The sequence below is a fragment of the Mytilus californianus genome, unplaced genomic scaffold, assembly GCF_021869535.1.
Source record: "Mytilus californianus isolate M0D057914Y unplaced genomic scaffold, xbMytCali1.0.p SCAF_2, whole genome shotgun sequence".
Taxonomy (NCBI): Eukaryota; Metazoa; Mollusca; class Bivalvia; order Mytilida; family Mytilidae; genus Mytilus; species Mytilus californianus.
Window position 1 is genome coordinate 133480583 of NW_026262668.1, and position 19551 is coordinate 133500133.

The window sequence follows — 19551 nt, forward strand, 5'->3', positions numbered from 1 at the left end:
AAGTAGCTTCTTTCAAATTGTTAATGTTAAGCGGGTCAATTTATTCCAACCCCCTTCCCCAGGAAAAAGACCCAAGTATTTCTTAACTGTATATATCTTACATGAAGTTTTGTAAATCATAATAGAAGTTTCGAAAGACTCTTCATAAATAGGAACTGATTTTCAGAAACTGACTAATACACAGAAAACAAATTAAATGAGAAAGTCGATCACAAGGATATAGATCAAAAGCACTGCTATCAGTTTTATAAATTCGGGAATATTTATAGTTTGACATATTGTATAGAGAAGTGTAATTTAACTACTCTACAAGTCTACCAATACCGTATACCGTATATGAAGCTATAAAAGACTCCAATTATATCAACATTTAAAGCAACTCGCACGAGATAACAAACCGCCTGATGTATATGCAAAACAATAATCGAAAAAACAAATATGGTAGACAAATCAACGAAAACCATTGCATTACAGGCTCCCAACTTGGGACAGGCACATACACATTGTGCAGGTTAGACATGTTTGCAAGCGGTTGCCATTCCCTTATTCTGGAACATTGGTATTCAAGCACAATATGGGGACAAACTTTACAAATCTGTTTACAATTGCATGACTCATCAGAATAACACAAAGTTAAAAAAAACTGATGAAAAAAACTAAAAACATAAAGTAGCGATCTAAGAGTTCATACCGTTAATGAAAGATCATTCAAAGCCACCTACAACTAATGAACAATCATATTTCCCAGGACTATCAACGTTTAATTTCATCATTACGAACTCTATGATTCATCAATTACCATGTACTGTATTGAGTATTAAAACATTTGACTTTTCTACACTTTACACAAGTATTCCCCATTCCAAACTAAAAGACAAATTGAAAGAGTTGGTATTACTTTGTTTCATTAAAAAGAATGGCGAACGTAGATACAAGTATCTTGTCTTGGGGAGGGATAAATCCTACTTTGTAAAGAATCACTCTGATTCAAACAAAAAGTTCTCTGAAACTGACATTATCAAGATGCTTGATTTCTTGATTGACAACATATTTGTTACGTTTGGAGGACGTGTTTTTCAACAGACTGTCGGAATTCCAATGGGAACCAATTGTGCCCCTCTTCTTGCCGACTTGTTTCTTTATTATATTATGAGGCTGACTTCATACAGGAACTTCTTAAGAAAAAAGATAAGAAGTTAGTAATATCCATTGACTCTACGTTCCGCTATATAGATGATGTTCTCTCACTAAATAATACAACATTTGGTGACTATGTTGAACGAATCTATCCCATCGAACTAGAGATAAAGGATACTACAGATACAGTTAAGTCTGCCTCATATCTTGACTTACATCTAGAAACTGAAAATGAGGGTCGGTTGAAAACAAAACTTTACGACAAAAGAGATGATTTCAGCTTCCCAATTGTGAACTTTCCATTTCTATGTAGCAACATTCCAGCAGCGCCTGCATACGGAGTATATATCTCCCAATTGATACGATATTCCCGGGCTTGTGTTTCCTATCATGATTTCCTTGATAGAGGATTGCTGCTCACGAGGAAGCTATTAAACCAAGAGTTCCAAATGGTGAAGTTAAAGTCATCCCTTCGTAAATTTTACAGACGCCATCACGAGTTGGTTGACCGTTATGGAATAACCGTTTCACAGATGATATCGGATATGTTCCTTATGTCGTAACTACAATGCCCTCCCTTTTCACGAATGTGACTTACCGAATTAGACTATTTACCGGATTTGTAATAACATAAGCAACACGACGGGTGCCACATGTGGAACAGGATCTGCTTACCCTTCCGGAGCACCTGAGATCACCCCGAGTTTTTGGTGGGGTTCGTGTTGCTTAGTCTTTGGTTTTTTATGTTGTGTCATCTGTACTATAATTTGTCTGTTTGTCTTTTTATTTTTGGCCATGGCGTTGTCAGTTTGTTTTCGATCTATGAGTTTGACTGTCCCTCTGGTATCTTTCGTCCCTCTTTTAAAGGTTTAATTGTCAATACAGTGACATTGAGAATTACAAAAAAGTACATAAACAGTCAGAATTTTCGAATCCAAACAAGAAATGAATAATTCAAAACGGGAGGGCTTCCATCACTACATTTATGCCAACCAGTAAAAAGGCAATAGCTTCTTGGTTAATGGTACTCGCGGGAACTGATATTTTACTCGCAGCGGTGCCGACCAAGTGGTAGTAGTTTTAATGTGTGGTACCCTTTACCGTGTGCATGAATGGTATTTCGGTTTGTATCAGTTTGATTCTAACTTATTTTTATTTAAGCAGATTTGTATTGTAATAGAAAGCTCTTCTGGCTATCGACAGAAATACTACTTCTATGAGAGCTGCCATAGCTGGAAACAATTTCTATGGTGCTGTATAACATTGCTGTCTGTATAAGGACAGTCCGGGATCGTATTTGAAGAATTTCAAGTCTGTTGCAATATACAGAATATTTTCTTATATAGCAACCTTACTATATGAGTTTGAATGTCACTCTGGTATCTTTCGCCTCTCTTTCTTTACCGAATATAGAAGGTTGGACAAACTATGTGAGAAAGTGTGAAATATTTAAATAGGGTAACGGTCTTTAAGTGTTAGGTTTTAACAGTTTAATTTATCACATTTCCTTTCTTTAAATGTAAAAACTAGTTTTCGATATGTATTGATTTACTTTTCCCTATAGATATTGAAAAATTAGCCACTGGAGATATATACAATATGATACATCCTAATTATAAATTTTCTATTTTGTAAAATCGTGATTTCCTGTATGCAACAGAGGTCACTGAGAGGTCACTGTGACAGATATTTATTTATTTACTTAAGAATCCTATGTGGCCGAACGATTTTTAGATGTATACTTGTAAACTGATCAAGAACTTGTTCATTGTTTTTAAGTAGTTCAAATTTGAATTATGATTGTACGCTTTGTTATCCGAATATACATCAAAACGCGTAAGTTCTTTTCGTCATACTTTTTTTATGAAATTAACTGAAACACAAAACAGAAAATAAACAAATAATTCAGTTTGTTTTACATGTGTCATAAACATTTATATGCACGAGGAGGTATTCATGCTTCGACCTGCGACGAGTTGTAATCCGTTTTTTTTTTTGCAGTGCATCTAGGCCCTCTGTAAAGCAGGAGTTCAATCCACCTCGACCACCTTCACCAAACCCAAAGAGGAGTTCATCTCAGTTCATGGAGCTGGACCAAAAGTAAGTTTTGTTAAACATGATTTTTTTTGGGACATGATTCGTCTTATCCTTGAAATAATCCTATCTATTCAAGACCTAAAATTCCATTCAAACCTTTTCAGGTAGAGAAAAGGGAATTTTCTTTTCATGTTTGGCGACATGAGATGATATGTTTAATCAGAATAGAGAATTATTTCGATGCAGCTGTCTTCGTGGTTTTTTAAAAGGTAAAGCTCGAAGTTTTTTTGTTAGCACTACCATCTTCGGCTACACCAAGTTAGAAGATGAGGGAGCTCTTGAAAGTAAGGAGAGGAATGAGCGATTAAGGTCAAAGGGTTTTTTATAATGTTTTTTTTTTTTTGCAGTTGTTGAAATATGATACCAATAAAGACTTTAATTATGTACAACACCGGCCAGCCTGTATTATTAACGAAGTAATTTCAGTGGTAAAATATCAGGAAATAGTTTTTAGCCAGATTTAAAAAGTAAGGGTCCCCATGGGTGCAGATTGGTGATCCAGATAAGTTAGTTAATAAGCCTTGATCTATAATAGAAAAACAGGTAGTAGAGGATACGAATTTAACTAAAATGCAAAGGATGATAGGTGAGGTGAATGAGGGTGATCTTGACATAGAAATTGCCTATAAAATCTGGTGCGTGACCGCTTTGTACATTTACTTTCACTGGACTCATAGATATAGGTTTTACTTCAATAACTGGTAGAGCATGATATTTCGCTCACAGATGATACGCCATTTAAAGAGTCGTGTAGTCGTATTCCTCAGTGCATGTACAGCGAAAAGAGGAAAATTTAAAGAAAATTTTAGAAGAAGGTTGCATTGTTGCATCAAAGAATCTTTTTTTATTGAATGTCATAAATTTGCGTTAAAATAACGACCCGATTTGATTTTGTTAAGAATTTAGTAAATTTAACCCTTGCTCGAAAAAACATTTGTTTGTTCGCATCATATTGATAATACTTCAAACGTGTAGCATAGTTAAAGTATTATATATAGCAGGAACTATTGGCAGTTTCTCACTGAAGGAATTGGACAAGTACAAGACGGCTTTTAATCTAGGTCCTTTGGGGTTTTATGAATGTAGCCTTTTGGTGTTTGGTTGACTAATGCAGGTGTTACGGTTCATAGATTGACGGAGAAGTGCATGGGCGAGGCGCATATACGGGACTGCTTGATATATCTGGACGATATAATATTTTTCGAAAATTATAGATGAGTAGTTTGAAAAAGATAGACTCCGTATTTAAGCAACTCATCCAGAACGGTCTAAAGATGAAAGGCAACTATTCGGGGTTTCTTAAGGCAGAAGTGAAGTATGTAGGATTTGTCTTGCTTACAAAAGGTATAAAAATCGATCCGAATATGATTTCTGCTGTAATAAATGAAAAGTCAGTCTATTGTTAGCTGGTGAACAACCTAGCTAGCAACATAAATATTGCTTAGCAACAGTTTAAAAAAATGTTACTTTTGTTATCTGAAGTATAAATTTAGCAACTTTTGGAGGATAAGCCTTCATCTAGGATGAATACAAAAAAACAATATCATATTCTTTGTACAAAATTCATACTGAATCTAACAACAGTTATTATAGCCAACTTCCTGTTAAAATAGGATTGTTTTTACTAACGCTGGCCATCCTGATATTTTATATAATAAGAATCATATAAGAGTATAGAAGATGATTGGAAATTTCAAGATGGTTTAGATTGGTGTTAATTTAGAATTTCAAAATGTAAAATTTGCACTATTCGTCATTCATAGTCTATGTGCTTAGTGTCTTTTTGTTGTGGGTATGTATAAATATTTTGCCACGTCCACTCTGTGTTTTTGTTAGAAGTTTTTCTGCTCTGTGATCCCCTTTCAACATATCTTTATAGTTTGTTCTTATGTTGTACTGTTACACCACTGTCGAGGTTAGGGGAGGGTTCGCGCGCCTTCAAAATAGTTTTCCTCCGCCACATTTTGTATGTGCCTCTCCCATGTCAGAAGCCTGTAATCAAGTGGTTGTCGTATGTTGCTGTATATCATATTTGTTTTTCGTTCATTTTTTTGTACATAAATCAGGCCGTTAGTTTTCTCGTTTGAGTTGTTTTACATTTGTCATTTCGGGGCCGTTTATAGCTGACTATGCGGTATGGGTTTTTCTCATTGTTGAAGGTCGTACGGTGACCTATAATTGTTAATTTCTGTGTCATCTTGTCTCTTTTGGAGAGTTTTCTCATTGGCAATCATACCACACCTTATTTTTATATTTTGTCTCAGTTTGCACAGAAATGAGCGCATGATACAACAAATTACCACATGGACGATACTACAGATCATTTTTACAGCGGAATATGCTAAAAGCTTCTAAATTCGGTTACAAAGATTACAAGATTACAATGAAACTCTCCTCGAGAACAGGTAAACTAATTTCAACCACCTTGGAAGATATGATCCATATGTTATTAGTTTGATTCTGACGATAATCTCTTTTCTGTTATAGTTTCTAAAATGCAGGTGAGCGATTAAGGCTCCTTTGATCTTTTAGTGTTTGACCGCTATTTGACCGGTTACACTGCTTGTATACTATAAGCCCCGAGGGTACCCTTCCGCCGAGTTAAGGTTTTAGAATGATTCAGAATGATATATTTTCAGCGTAAATGTCCAAACATAACTTGCTTAAGAATAAATGATTGTGCTTAAGATACGCTAATGTGACAACTTCAACAGGCAAAATTAACATTAGATTGATTTGGATGCTCTTTCAGTCACTCATGTTGAACATCATACGTTTATATTTGCATTTATTTTGTTCTATGATATTAAATAAACAGTGAATCATTTCATTTAAAAGTCTATGTGGTCGTTATGATATTTTACCAAATAGTTGCGTTTTTCTTGTTAAATATCTTTTGATATCGATAAATAAAATCTTTCTTCAAACCTTTTTCTAATAATTTCAATGTATTAAATCGACTATGACTTCATATTTTTTTTATGTTATTTTTTTGCAATGCTTACACTTTCTCAGTTTTATTTTGCTTACCTAAGCATGGAAAAATATGGTATTTGATTGGAGTTCATTATCCTGTATTTAAAAAAGCATTTACCAATTGCATGATTTCATACCTATAATGAAATAAGTACATGTACAAAAATTATGGTGTTGTTAACAATGGCAAACCTTAATTTCGCTAAATTTGATTTCTATACTGAGAAACCAATTCAACGCGGAAGTTTACTCGTTGGTCAAGTTCCATCTTTGTATAGGTTCAATATTTAATTAAAATACATACATGTTTAAAGTAAACACGTTATGGCACATTGATTTTAGTTATTTAAATTGTATACTGTATTAAATTTCGATCCATAAACAAATTTAAGTGCTCCTGGATTAGTTAACCATAAACTGTGAAACAAGTGTTTTTTTTTATTAAGATTTGAAGGCCACAGTGACAATTATATGGTAATAGGGAACCTGAATTGTGGTACCAGAAAGAATCGCAAAATATATTTCTATTTTACAAATATCTGAATAAAAAAAAAATAGTGAAAAAATTGGGTGTCGATTTAAACTTAGCATATTTGAAATCTACATTTCACATAAGAATTTTGTATTATGGAAAAAACTTACGAAAATGTATTATTTGTTCCCATAACAAATAATTTAATTTGACGCGTAAAATAAATCTGCGAAAGGAGATTATTTAACTCAAATCTATCCATTATTTTCAGCAAAAACTAATGTGATGGAAATATTCTACTAATACTAGAATTAGTGGGATCTTTGGTTTCAGATATAAAGCACGTTTTCTGATTATCAATAAAATCATCATAGATACCAGGATTGAAATGTTGTGAGCCAGACACGCGTTTCGTCTACAAAAGACTCATCAGTAACGCTCGAATTAAAAATGCTAAAAAGGCCAAACAAGAACGAAGCTGAAGAGCATTGATTACCCAAAATTTCTAATTGCCAAATACAGCTACGGTGATTTTTTCCTAGGGTAAAAATACAGAAGTTTACTGGTGTTCAAATCTCGGTAATCGAATACAAAGAGATGAATCAAGGTACAAATATAAACTGAGGATATCGCATCAAATCCGAAGTGAGCTTGACCCGGTGCTATCACCGTTTTAAAATATATAAATGTGGTTGGAGGTTGCACCGTTGACTAATTTTTTTTAAAATATTTGCATATTTTCACCAAATATGCAAATATTCAATAGCTTTGATCTTTTTACGATTAAAATGAACTTTTATTCTTTACATACGTACAAACTTTTATATGTCCGTTGTTCTTGCGTTTGTTTGTACTGTATTCCTGTCACCCAGTGTTGTCATTTTAGCGATATTTTTTAACATTGCCATATAAGCGGGAGGTTTGGCTGGCCATAAAACCAGGTTCAACCCACCATTTTTTCTTAAAATGTCCTGTACCAAGTCAGGAATATGGCAGTTGTTATCAATTAGTCCGTTTCTATGTATGTGGCGTTTGTTTTTGTTGCACTTCAGTGTTTCTGTTGTTCCGTTGTTTTCCTGTTATAGTTGACGTGTTTCCCTCGGATTTAGTTTGTAACCCGGATTTGTTTTCTCTCAATCGATTTATGACTTTTGAACAGCGGTAAACTACTGTTGCCTTTATTTATTAAACAGATAAATCTGTTTCCCACATAAGCAACTATAAAATATTTCAATCATTGTTTAAATTTACATCCAATTTATCAAAGACGAAGAAGCCAGGCAATTTCAAAATAATTATGGTTGTAAAGAGGTTTTTGGCCACAATATATTAGTTTATCTTATTTGTTATTTGTCGATAGATAAAAAATTTTTTTTTAAAGAACTCAATGAAAATGCGATGAAAATCATGATAATACATGTAAAATATGTTTTGATTTATTGCTGAATACCAAACATTTTATCATATTTTATCGGTTAAGTTCTCCTATTCAAAATTTAAGTAACCGAAAGCTTTAGAGATCAGCAATTAAATCGGCACTCGACGTATTAGCCTAGTTTCTAATGGCATTGTTACAGTAAGTGGTTGACTGTTTCAACCCATCCTATATTATTTCTTTGAATTAAAGGACAGTCTATCCATCCGTCAGTACTATGGAAACCTTTTTCTCGAACTCCATACCAGTCAGAGTGTCTGTCTATAAACTTGATAGAATATATTGACATTACATTAAATTTTTGCATATTCTTTTTTGTGCCATAAAAATCATTGAGTGTATTTCGTTTCATTACAAGTGATATAGTTTAAGATATTGATTTGCATTGGTTGAAAGTGCATGTTCTCTTATCATATTCATATCGTTTATTTTACCACTACGGGGGTACATGCACGCGGATTTCTCTTTCAACCTTCTCTGTATTGGTATGTGCCAAAACGTATATTCCTCCATGTAACGGAGACGCTTTGCGTTTTATGAAATGAGAACTTTTTTTCTAACATCTTGATAGCAAAAGCATGATGAAATTAAATTACGTTTGTTAAGTTCAACCATGGAAATATTATATTGTCTCATTTAACTTCCATGGTTCAACCATCTCTGTTAATATTTGAAAAAAAAAGAGAAAAGAATATTGTTTTGCAGTTCCAGAAATGTTATTTTCTAATATGAGGCAGGTGAAACTTGATTAGCTCCCGATGGTTCAATGATTGGTTTTTAACCAGTGTATTTTGCATATTTGTTACTTTTCGGTAATGTGACATACAAATTTGCTACTTTTGGTGAAAATGTCAAAGATATGCGGGAAATCGTATGCTTTTTAATGGATTAAAGATAAAAAAATATACGTGCCGTTGTTCGCACCTTTATGATTTTTGGAGGACGTTATTTTTTTTTAAAACTAAAAACCGGAAAAAATTATGCCGTCATGTTATTAAAGGTCTTTATTCGTAATTTTTTTTTGTCGCACTGTACAAAGGAGAAATATAATGTCATTGAAGCGAGGATAGATAATAAATATGTATCCCATAAGTTATAGCATTTAATAATTGTGTTGTTTTATACCTATAGTGCATGTACGTGTAGAAGCATGTTTTGTTGTTAATTATAAACGCACTCCAATTTCACTGAATTTAATTTCTATACTGAGAAGTCGATTAAGACACGGAAGTTTAGTAGTTGATCTCATTTGATCTTTGTTTGGTCCAAAAAACTTATTAATCTTTTAAAAATCACATATATGTTTGTTGTAACGACGTCATGGCACATAGAGTATCAAGCATACAGTATTATATTATGGTACATAGAAAAGTTAACTATTATGGAAAATTTGTACATTTTAATTGTTTATCATATAGAAGTAAATATTAAAATTCAGCATTTTGTTTAATTAAAAAAATTTGCTGTCCTAAATAAGCCTAAAATATTAAACGGACGAGAACGTGTATAAATAAAGATGAAAATAGGAATGAATAAAGACCTCTTTTAAACATTTTTAAATACCGGTCAAATAGGAAAATAGAAAATGCTCCATTTATAAGCATATTTCCTTTGGTCAATCAATTTTATAAATTTAAAAATGCTGCATACCAAAACTGAAAAAAATGAAAAATATTCGATGATGGACTTTTTTCTGTTTTCATTGAGAAATTATCAAAATTTACAAGGCTTACGATCTGCATCACAAATTGGTTGACCGATACAATATATCTGTGTCACATGTTATCGCTGTATTAGATCTTACGACTCACGAGTAGTCGCCTGATTCGTAAATTAAAAATGTGTCCGTTTCCTTACATGGCACTTCTTATTATATATCTGGATTTGTACGGGGAGTCGATGAATACACAGCACGATATGCAGGTATTGACGAGCCCGTGGTCTCATCTGTTTTTTCATGGGATTCCCATAATTGTTTTTATCATGTTTGCATTTTAAAATGGCTTCACAAGGCTGAAATTTGTGAAACTACTGTTGCCTCATATTATTCGTGGAAATGCTTTATATTAGTTTGAAATAACATTGTGATATTACATACAGATGTATATCCTTTAGACAAAACGCTGTATCATCGTCAGTGCAGTTTCGGTCTTTATGATGTCAATGCATGTAAGTGACTTCACTTCATGGAGCAAGTTTCTTGGACTTTTTCAAGATTAGAGATAGTAACTAATAAACCAAACCTTTTAATATTGTGTCGTTTGTTTCTCCAGCAGCATCACTGTGATAGACGTAATAGATGTTTCCTGATGGCAGATGTTAAATCTTGTTATCTTCGCAGTACTGGACTACCTCAGCTTATCCGCTTAACACATTCTAATCGATCCAAAGAGACAGAGCCTAGTGTTTACCCGAATGACATCTTAACCTGTCGTTTTACAATGAAAAAGACGAATGTCTCAGGATTGTTGCTTTTTTTTACCCTGAATTAGAAATTAGAATTTTGGTGGGAGATAACATTACACTTATCCGACAGTTGAAAAGTGGTTTTTCTCCTAATTTGATTTGGCAATTATGGAGGAAAACATTTTTTAAAGTCCGTCTACAACGACAGGCAATTCAGAATAAAGGTATTAGTTGTTTGCACCTGTCCTAAGTCAGGAATCTGATGTTCAGTAGTTGTCGTTTGTTGATGTGGTTCATAAGTGTTTCTCGTTTTTCGTTTTTTTATATAGATTAGACCGTTGGTTTTCCTGTTTGAATTGTTTTAAAGTAGTCATTTTGGGGCCATTTATAGCTTGCTGTTCGGTGTGAGCCAAGGCTCCTCGTTGAAGGCCGTACTTTGACATATAATGGTTTACTTTTTTACAAATTGTGACTTGGATGGAGAGTTGTCTCATTGGCACTCATACCACATCTTCTTATATCTATTAGAAAAATGACAATACTAGATCATCATACGAATATTTTATTTAGTTCGAAAATTTAACATATTTTGGAACGTTATACGAACATTAAGTTTTTCGGTAAAATAATACGATTGTTGTTTCCCCTAGTTCACGTTAATTAATCAGAGGTTTCAAATAACTTTTTTTTTTTATTTTATTAACGGTTTAGGAATATCATTTAATTGTCAAAACATATCATCCAAATTACAAATCTTCCAAACAATTAGCAACATTTTTTTTAGAAAACAAGCACGGTAAAACCAAGATTTAATTCTATATTTTTTTCATTGTTAATCTTTCAAATTTCTCAAAATCACAAAAAAAAAAGACTATACAGCGGATTTGTAAAGCACATTTTTAATAATATTGGTCAATCATTTATGAAATAACGTCAAACAAGATATTATTGCAATAATTGCATTTTTCCATTTTAAAATATTGATATCAGGAAAAAAACATTTGAAAATAAATCAGCTACAATTTACCTTTAAATTCTGTAGTTCTGTTCTGTGGTTTACAAAATTCTGGGTAACTGCCTGTTTATATCGACTATTCAAGTCCGACATCAATCAGTATAGTTATCAATTTCGAACCGATGCCAATGAATCATATTTGACAGAAAGACCGTTATTGTTTTCCATGTGCCGAGAAAAATGACAACAATACACCTTGGCCTATTGGATATCAAATATGGTTATACTTGGAAAAGCAAGTTTAGCAAGGCGAGTATTTTTATTTTTTTTATTTTCTTCAAATCACATTATCTAAAAGACGTGTTGAAACTAAGCAATACAACTACTTAGTATACATTTTACTTTACTAATATATGCAAGTGTCCCTTCTTTAAATCAAGGATTCGCCATTTGATTTCCATTTCATTCTTGGGTTGAAGCATTTTCGTAAACACGTCATTTCCCTTACGCCTGTTTTGTTGTTACTCATGGAGAACTGTTCACGAATATTCGCTATTTGTCAGTGTGTAGAAAAGATTAGAATTGACAATCGTTTGCTTCTAATATATCTGAACCTGATTTGTGTTGGCAAATGGGATGTTTTACATAGAAAATATGCTTGTTTGCAGTTTGTCTGGCTGTATGATTAAAGATAGTTAATGTGTATGTAGAAAACATTAGAATTGCATTGTTTTTTCTAGGTTTTAATGTGTTTTGTTTTGCATCGTTTATCTACCAGACCCATTGCTTATTGAGCGGAACATTGCTATTTTTCCCGTAAGGAAATCACCATTAAAATGATGTATATCATGTATGTAAATTCAAATAAAAACATTTAATAAAAAATAAAATCGGAGGAAGTCCATAAAAAGTAACAAAACGTTTTCACCCAACAAAACGAATCGAAAACCACTGTCATATTCCTGACATGGTACAGGCATTTTCAGAAGAAAATGGAGGTTTAACCGTGTTTTATAGTTGGCTAAACCTCCCAGTTGTATGACAGTTGTTTACAGTTCTTATGTACGTTCAATTATGTTCTTGAAAAAGACTCATTTTTCTCTGATATAATATTATCCTTGTACATGGATGCTCACAGACTAAGAAATTACACCATGGGAATAAAGTTGGACGAGAAAACGTATGTTACTTTCTCTTTGACAAATGACCTACTTGTACAAAAGCCCTGATTGGCATAGAATCCATCCTGGCAATTGATACAGTTTTCTGGTGATGCACATGTACCTCCGCCATGGTTTCGTGTAGAACCTCCTCTGTAGTAAATTGTATCATTTGTCACTATTACCATGCATGCTCTATTAAGGATAGTCCGCCCGCCACAAATGGCTGAAAGTTAAGATGATACAAGTATTCAGTTGAAATATCCTTTTTTGAAAAACGCATGTAACTATTCTTTTTTATTTCTATTTTGGGTGAAATCAAATAAGCTGTTATGAAATCGGAATGATCAATTAACATTTAAGGTAAGCAAATTGATATATGACTTTTGATGGTAATATAATTTGTTTTAAAAAAAATTATGTTGGATAAATGAATTTAAGCATATTCATACTAACGCCACTGGCATGCAAAGTTAAAGTTTTTTCCACATCCCTCATCATTCCAGCCTTCAACACTAGCTGTAACACAGTCCTCGCCGTCAAGATCGTTAGGTTCACCTAAAATGTAATAAAGTAATGAGTTTCCATTACATCGGATTCATTTACATTTTTAGAATCACATTGGTTTTGCTTGGTTTCTTTTGGGTTTTTTTGTGGTGTTTGATGCCAATTTTAGTTACTTTGGCTATATGGTATCGGCCAACGTTTAAAAGTGCAAGAAGCCGGAGTACTCGTTATCAATATTCGGCATATAAACTGGCAATCCGTGTCAATTAAGATTGGAGGCAATCACACCTCGTCACGACCTTGGTTCAAACTCACAGCTGCAATGTACAGCGTTGACATGCTGAGGATCACTGAAGCTAAACTTCGTAGATAACTCGGCCATCGAGAATCACATTGACCTCGGATTTATAACAAACTATACCATGCTTTGATTCGCTTTACGCGTTTCATCTACATAAGATCCATTAGTGACGTCACATATACGAAAACTTGACGTAATTTAGTTAAGAGTTACTTCTATATGCCATAAAAATGAGAATAGAAATGGGGAATGTGTCAAAGAGACAACAACCCGACCAAAGCAGAAAACAGCTGAAGGCGACCAATTGGTCTTCAACACAGCGAGAAAATCCCGCACCCGGAGGCGTGCTTCAGCTGGCCCCTAATGCTGGAGATCACCGTCCACAATTTCCTTCATTGATCTACCAAATTTAACTTGTTTTACTGAACGATAAACTTAAGAAAAAGTGAACAAGCTTAATTTGTAAAGCTTTGTATAATTCAAAACTACGATTAAATACAGATCTCTTCTAAGACTTGCTTGTGCCTCGTATTTTAACTTGATTAAAAAAGAAAATCAACAATGTTTCCTTCAAAATGGAGACCCATATAGCTTGGATAATCCATCACACCTCGGATAAATTAGTGACGACATGATTGTTTAACGCCATCATGTGGTGACCACATATGGATCCTTAGGGGTCCAGTAGAAAACTATATAACTTATTATATTAACCTCAAACTACATCATTTTGAAAAACAGCTATGGCATCAATGAAAGAACAACCCCACTAAACGACAAAAGGGCACAACCAAAGTACATGTATATCATATGGTCTTCAACAGAATAGCATTTTTTATATAAAATGTATTCACAACTAACATTGTCTATAATTATTTACAATGTTTTTTTTATACCTGGCCACCATTTAGACTCTCTCCCTTGAACTACTGATCCATCAATCCACATCCAACTACCTTCTGAATGTTGATCATGTGCACCAATCCAGACGGAGCCGCCACCAATACTTATATACAGAAAATAAGAAAAATCACTTAAGTATTAATAGGATTAGATGTAATGTTTATTTTATTCATTCGAACCTTATTTTAAATAAGTATATTGTTCAAATTCATCCTATCTGTCAGACAAGCACTTTATGACTTTGTGAACTTGAATGCATTCATTCGCATCAAAGCAAGCCGCAATATTAACGTGATTGGAAAACAAAATATTTACATTTTTGTATTTCGGACTTTGTAGATAGTTGTTTCATTGACAATCACATCACATTTCTTGATGTTTAATGATTTTGTAGAACAATTTCAATAGAACCATCTATAGAATCAAAGACCTTCAAACTAAAAAAAAAACCGATTTACTTGCTTTATGTTTTATTCTTTTATTACATTGGTTTCAGTAAAATACCTTTATTTCCTATATCCGATAATTTCACTCGCCTGACGTCAGACAACAATAAGCGTTGTCAAGACTTTGTTCAGTTGGAAAGCAGGTCACGGTTTGACCCCAAGTCTATCAGCAACAATAGAGTCACGTGACCGTGAAAATTCTGTAAAACAACGACTGAGACAAACCTCATTCTTACTCAATAAAATGCCACTGTCATGATAAAAACTTATTGATCTAAATAATATTGAATATACATAGTTTTCACTCGTCAAAACTTACACGTCAACTAAAAGTCCTTCTTTCTTAATTTTACCTTCAAACTTGAAATTTGCGTGAAAATTGTCAAGTCTCTTGATCGAAAAATCTAAATATTTTCGAGGAATCTTAAAATGATGGGCTGAATTTAAATTTGATAAAGCATCTCATTAAGACATACACTCGATATGAATATCTAGGTAATAGAGTTTTGGGTACGCAAACGTCAAGTTATTTTCAACACGAAGCGGTGGTTTTTTTGCCGATTTGTGCAAGTAGTTATCTCCCCTTGATATCACCAGTCAAAAATAAAAACCCAGCAAAAAAAAATAAAAACCCAGCAAAAAAAAATAAAAAGGAGTTTACTTTACAAATATCAAGAAGAAAATAAATGAAATTCGAATTACAAGTATGTTATTATAATATTAAGAAGAGATACTTCCCTACTTTTCAGAGAAGAATTAGTGGTAAAAATTAGAAGACAAAAAATTGGTAAAAATTTAGAAATGCCACCCAGAAACCTAGCTGAATTGATATAAATTGGCTCTGGCTGATGAAATTTACTATGTATTTTTTATAATGGGATATGGGATCACTCCGAGAAGAATTTTTGTAAAATACTTCTCACAATCTTTAATGCAATAAAACATACTTTATATAATTTAAATAATCTTTCTGAAATAAAAATAATAAATAATACTGATCATTTAAATGTTATATTCTAAAAAGTGGGACCATGAGTCACAATAGTTTCTTCTAAGTAAAAAAAAAACCTTTTAGGTCAATCCTATGTTTCTTAGTTGAACAATACAGTACTGCCTAGAAAATATCCTACAGAAAAAGGATCTGTTTACCAAAAATTTTGAAAGAAAGTCTGTAAAAAATAATACTTAAAATTAGTGACATAATTTTGAATTTTAAAATCATTATTATTGTAAAATTCAATTATTAGATTAGCAAGCACAGCTAGTAGCCCTTGCCAAATTTCTGAGGGTATTTTATAGATTAAGAAAGTAAACTTTTTGAAGAAAAAAAAATGGGGCTTCTACTCTTCAGGTTGCCGTATCAGCTGGTATACATATTTTAAACAAAGTATTGGATATTTTTTATCTAACTAATAATTGGAAATTTATATCACAAATGATAGTTGGTAAAACAAATCTTGTGCCTTTTACTTAATGATTGTGAAAGATAAGAATTTGCCATTTGAATAAATTCAATTTTGTAAAAAAACATCTCTTAGACTATAAATTAAATTTCTTGTTTGACTTGATATGCTAGTTTTTGCACTTATTACTGTAGCTTATTTAATAAAGTCAGAGATAATCAAATAAGCAAGGTTTTTAACTTATAAGTATAATAAACTGACGAGGGTGGTAAAGGGTTATTTTCGTGCAACATGTTTTGGCTTTTTTATTTCACGTGCAGCCGTGAAAAAGGTTCGTTATTCACCGTGTTTCGTGAAAAAGGTAAAAAGATCAACATGCTAGAAATTTTTAATTGTTCGTTCATCGTGAAATGGCAATTTTATTTCGCGTTCTTCCGTGCAGATACCCCCCCCCCCCCCCTTTTACGCCCCTCACTGAACTTCATTTCCTTTTTCATATGATTTTTCCTCCAGAAATATTGCAAGTCCGTGCAAGGCATCTTCTCTTGCTATTTTTTTGTGTTTTTGTCCATTCATTGATTTGTCAGATTTGTTTCCAGTATGAAAGAAATTTTTCTAAGACGTCTGGCGTGTTAAATTGTAAGCTTGGTACTTTTGATAACTATTTACACCACTGGGTCGATGCCACTGCTGGTGGACGTTTCGTCCCCGAGGGTATCACCAGCCCAGTAGTCAGCACTTCGGTGTTGACATGAATAACAATTATATGGTCATTTTTATAAATTTCCTGTTTACAAAAGTATGAATTTTTCGAAATACTTAGATTACCTTAGCCGTATTAGGCACAACCTTTTGGAATTTTGGGTCCTCAATGCTCTTCAACTTTGTACTTTTTTGGCTTTATAACTATTTTGATCTGAGCGTCACTGATGAGTCTTGTGTAGACGAAACGCGCGTCTGGCGTGTTAAATTGTAAGCCTGGTACATTTGATAACTATTCAAACACAATAAAGATGATCTTTGTTTCACTTTTCCAATGTGTAAATTTTCACTATGCACATGACCCTGGCACATATTTTGTTAACGTTATATGACGTATGTTAAAAAAAGAAAACAATGTCACCATCAATTTGTGTAGGGGATCAAGAAGGGTTTTAGTCACTTTGAAATGGAGGTATCGTATGGAATTGTGAAAAACAACAATTCTGAATTACAATTTAATTCATATCTCTAATAAAATCAGTATTTTAGAGTACTTTGGAAACAGGTACAATGAAAAGAAGCTTAACATTCACTGTTTTGAACTGAAAATCAGTCAAAACCAGCTACAAATTGACTCGGGTGACATGACTGATGGTCACTAAAATTGTTTTATTAGAGTAAAAAATGATGGCTTCATAATTGTGTAGAAATTTGAAATAGGTTATATATATATATATATATATATATATATATATTAAAAAACTACCCCTTTACAACGGGGCACTTGCAAGCAGGGTACCTACAAATACGTCTAGGAGCATATATAATGAATAATGTACAATGAAATAAAATACACATAGGACAATATCATAGTTAAAAATTGATTCTCTCTAAAACAAGTCAACTTTCATGTAAAACATAACAGCATTATATATTAAGATAACATCTCAACATTTAGAGATCACATCAATTAAATTGCACACGCAAATCACAGTTAGCTTAATTTTCTAAAATCGAAGACCTGTAAGTGTACATTTCACTCAACATCTTTTTACTAAAAGTGTCAACATGTTTACAAACATTTTTTCATTTAAGATTTTTAACGTTCTGTTCCGTATTTGGATACGCAAACGTCAAGTTATATAAATTCGATGTTTTTGGCGAACAAAAAAGATGGCTGATAATTTTTAGAACGGACAGGATAAAGTAATAGCAAATAAAAGTTATTTTCGACAATGTTTCAATGTCGTATAATACTATTGAAACTATATTGTTCACAAAATCTACAAACTTTAAAAATCAATTATAATAAAAGCATGTCAAGTTGAAAAAATAGTTTAAACGTCGATTTTTTAGCCGATTTATTTTTCGGACTTTTTGACGTCACCGACGACTGTAGCGCCATCTAATTAATTCCCCCTGCTATTGTTGCTGATAGAGCTTGACGACAACGGACGTTTCCAAGGACTTGCTTTCCAACTGTGTTACAAATAACGGAACTATAAACAACTCTCATACAAGTGGCTGCTTAGCTAGTAATTACACCTTATATAAGAATGCCGGATTTTGATTGGATGGTGGCCAGTATATTTTTCGAATATTCTAACCTTTTTTCCTCATTTCAAACGAATTTGCCTGTTTTTCACAACTGCCGGTGAATATGCCTCAAATTCCCCTCCGTGCCGTGGTATTTTCCATTTTGGATATTCCTTTTTTACCCTCGCGAGTCTCTTCCCGCCAAAATTATTTGGAATCTTTCCCACCTTATCCCGATTATTAAGGCAACACAACTAAGCAATATCGTCATCGTATATTGAAGAATGCGTTGTGTATATAAAGTGGAAAAAGACGTCTATACAAATGAACGATGACAATGACGTTTACACACAGATACCATGACGTTACACACAGATAGCGCTAACGCGTAAAAGTGCATGTATAATTCCCGCGGTACTATGATAGTCTCCACTCATCATCAAAATTATGCATGAACATATTTATGGGTTACAGCTTACTAGTAAAAAGAAAAGATTTCCCTTCACCTGTACAGAGAGTTTCAATCAAAATCTATTCGGTGTAATTAAACAGATATATCATGTAATGGAGGGGTATTTGCGAAAAATACCAGTCTTGGCACCAAATTTCCCTCGCCTGGCGGCTCGGGAAATTTCACAGTCCCTTGTCTGGTATTTTTCGCAAATACCCCTCTATAACATGATATATCTGTTCACAATTCAACAGGTTTGATATTTATTTTTCCATCATTCCGTTGGTTGACAACATTGATTGTCTTTCATTGTGTATATAAAATGTACCTTGTTATAAACGATGGCACCCAGCTCCACATGTTTGCTCTAGGTTTCCAAAGGTCTCCATTCATACCCTGACAGTGGCCGTTTGCAGCCCACCAATTAGTCGAATATTGACCGAAATATCGCCATCCGTTGTAATCCGCACAAAAAATGACTGTAATACCAAGGGTTTTAATTCATGTGATGAGCTCTCGATTCTTTCGAATTGTTATCAAATTAATGCTGTATTAAACACAGCCTCATAAAATGGTTCTATATCAAATATAGAAAGTCGCTGTCTCATTGATGATTCCACAACATGTATTTTATTGGGAAAATGCTAGGGGACGATATGTTTGT

The 19551-nt window shown here is 33.2% G+C and overlaps 1 protein-coding gene across 1 annotated transcript in view; it reads right to left on the reverse strand.

Annotated features, from left to right (window-relative positions):
* LOC127731085 (uncharacterized) overlaps nucleotides 1-19551 on the reverse strand; it is a 124627-nt gene that overhangs the window by 97431 nt on the left and 7645 nt on the right. The window contains exons 3-6 of the mRNA XM_052239944.1: nucleotides 19216-19366; nucleotides 14343-14452; nucleotides 13095-13196; nucleotides 12691-12864 (exon numbers count right to left, since the gene is read on the reverse strand). Coding sequence (XP_052095904.1) covers nucleotides 12691-12864; nucleotides 13095-13196; nucleotides 14343-14452; nucleotides 19216-19366 — 537 coding nt within the window. The remainder of the gene's footprint in view (nucleotides 1-12690; nucleotides 12865-13094; nucleotides 13197-14342; nucleotides 14453-19215; nucleotides 19367-19551) is intronic.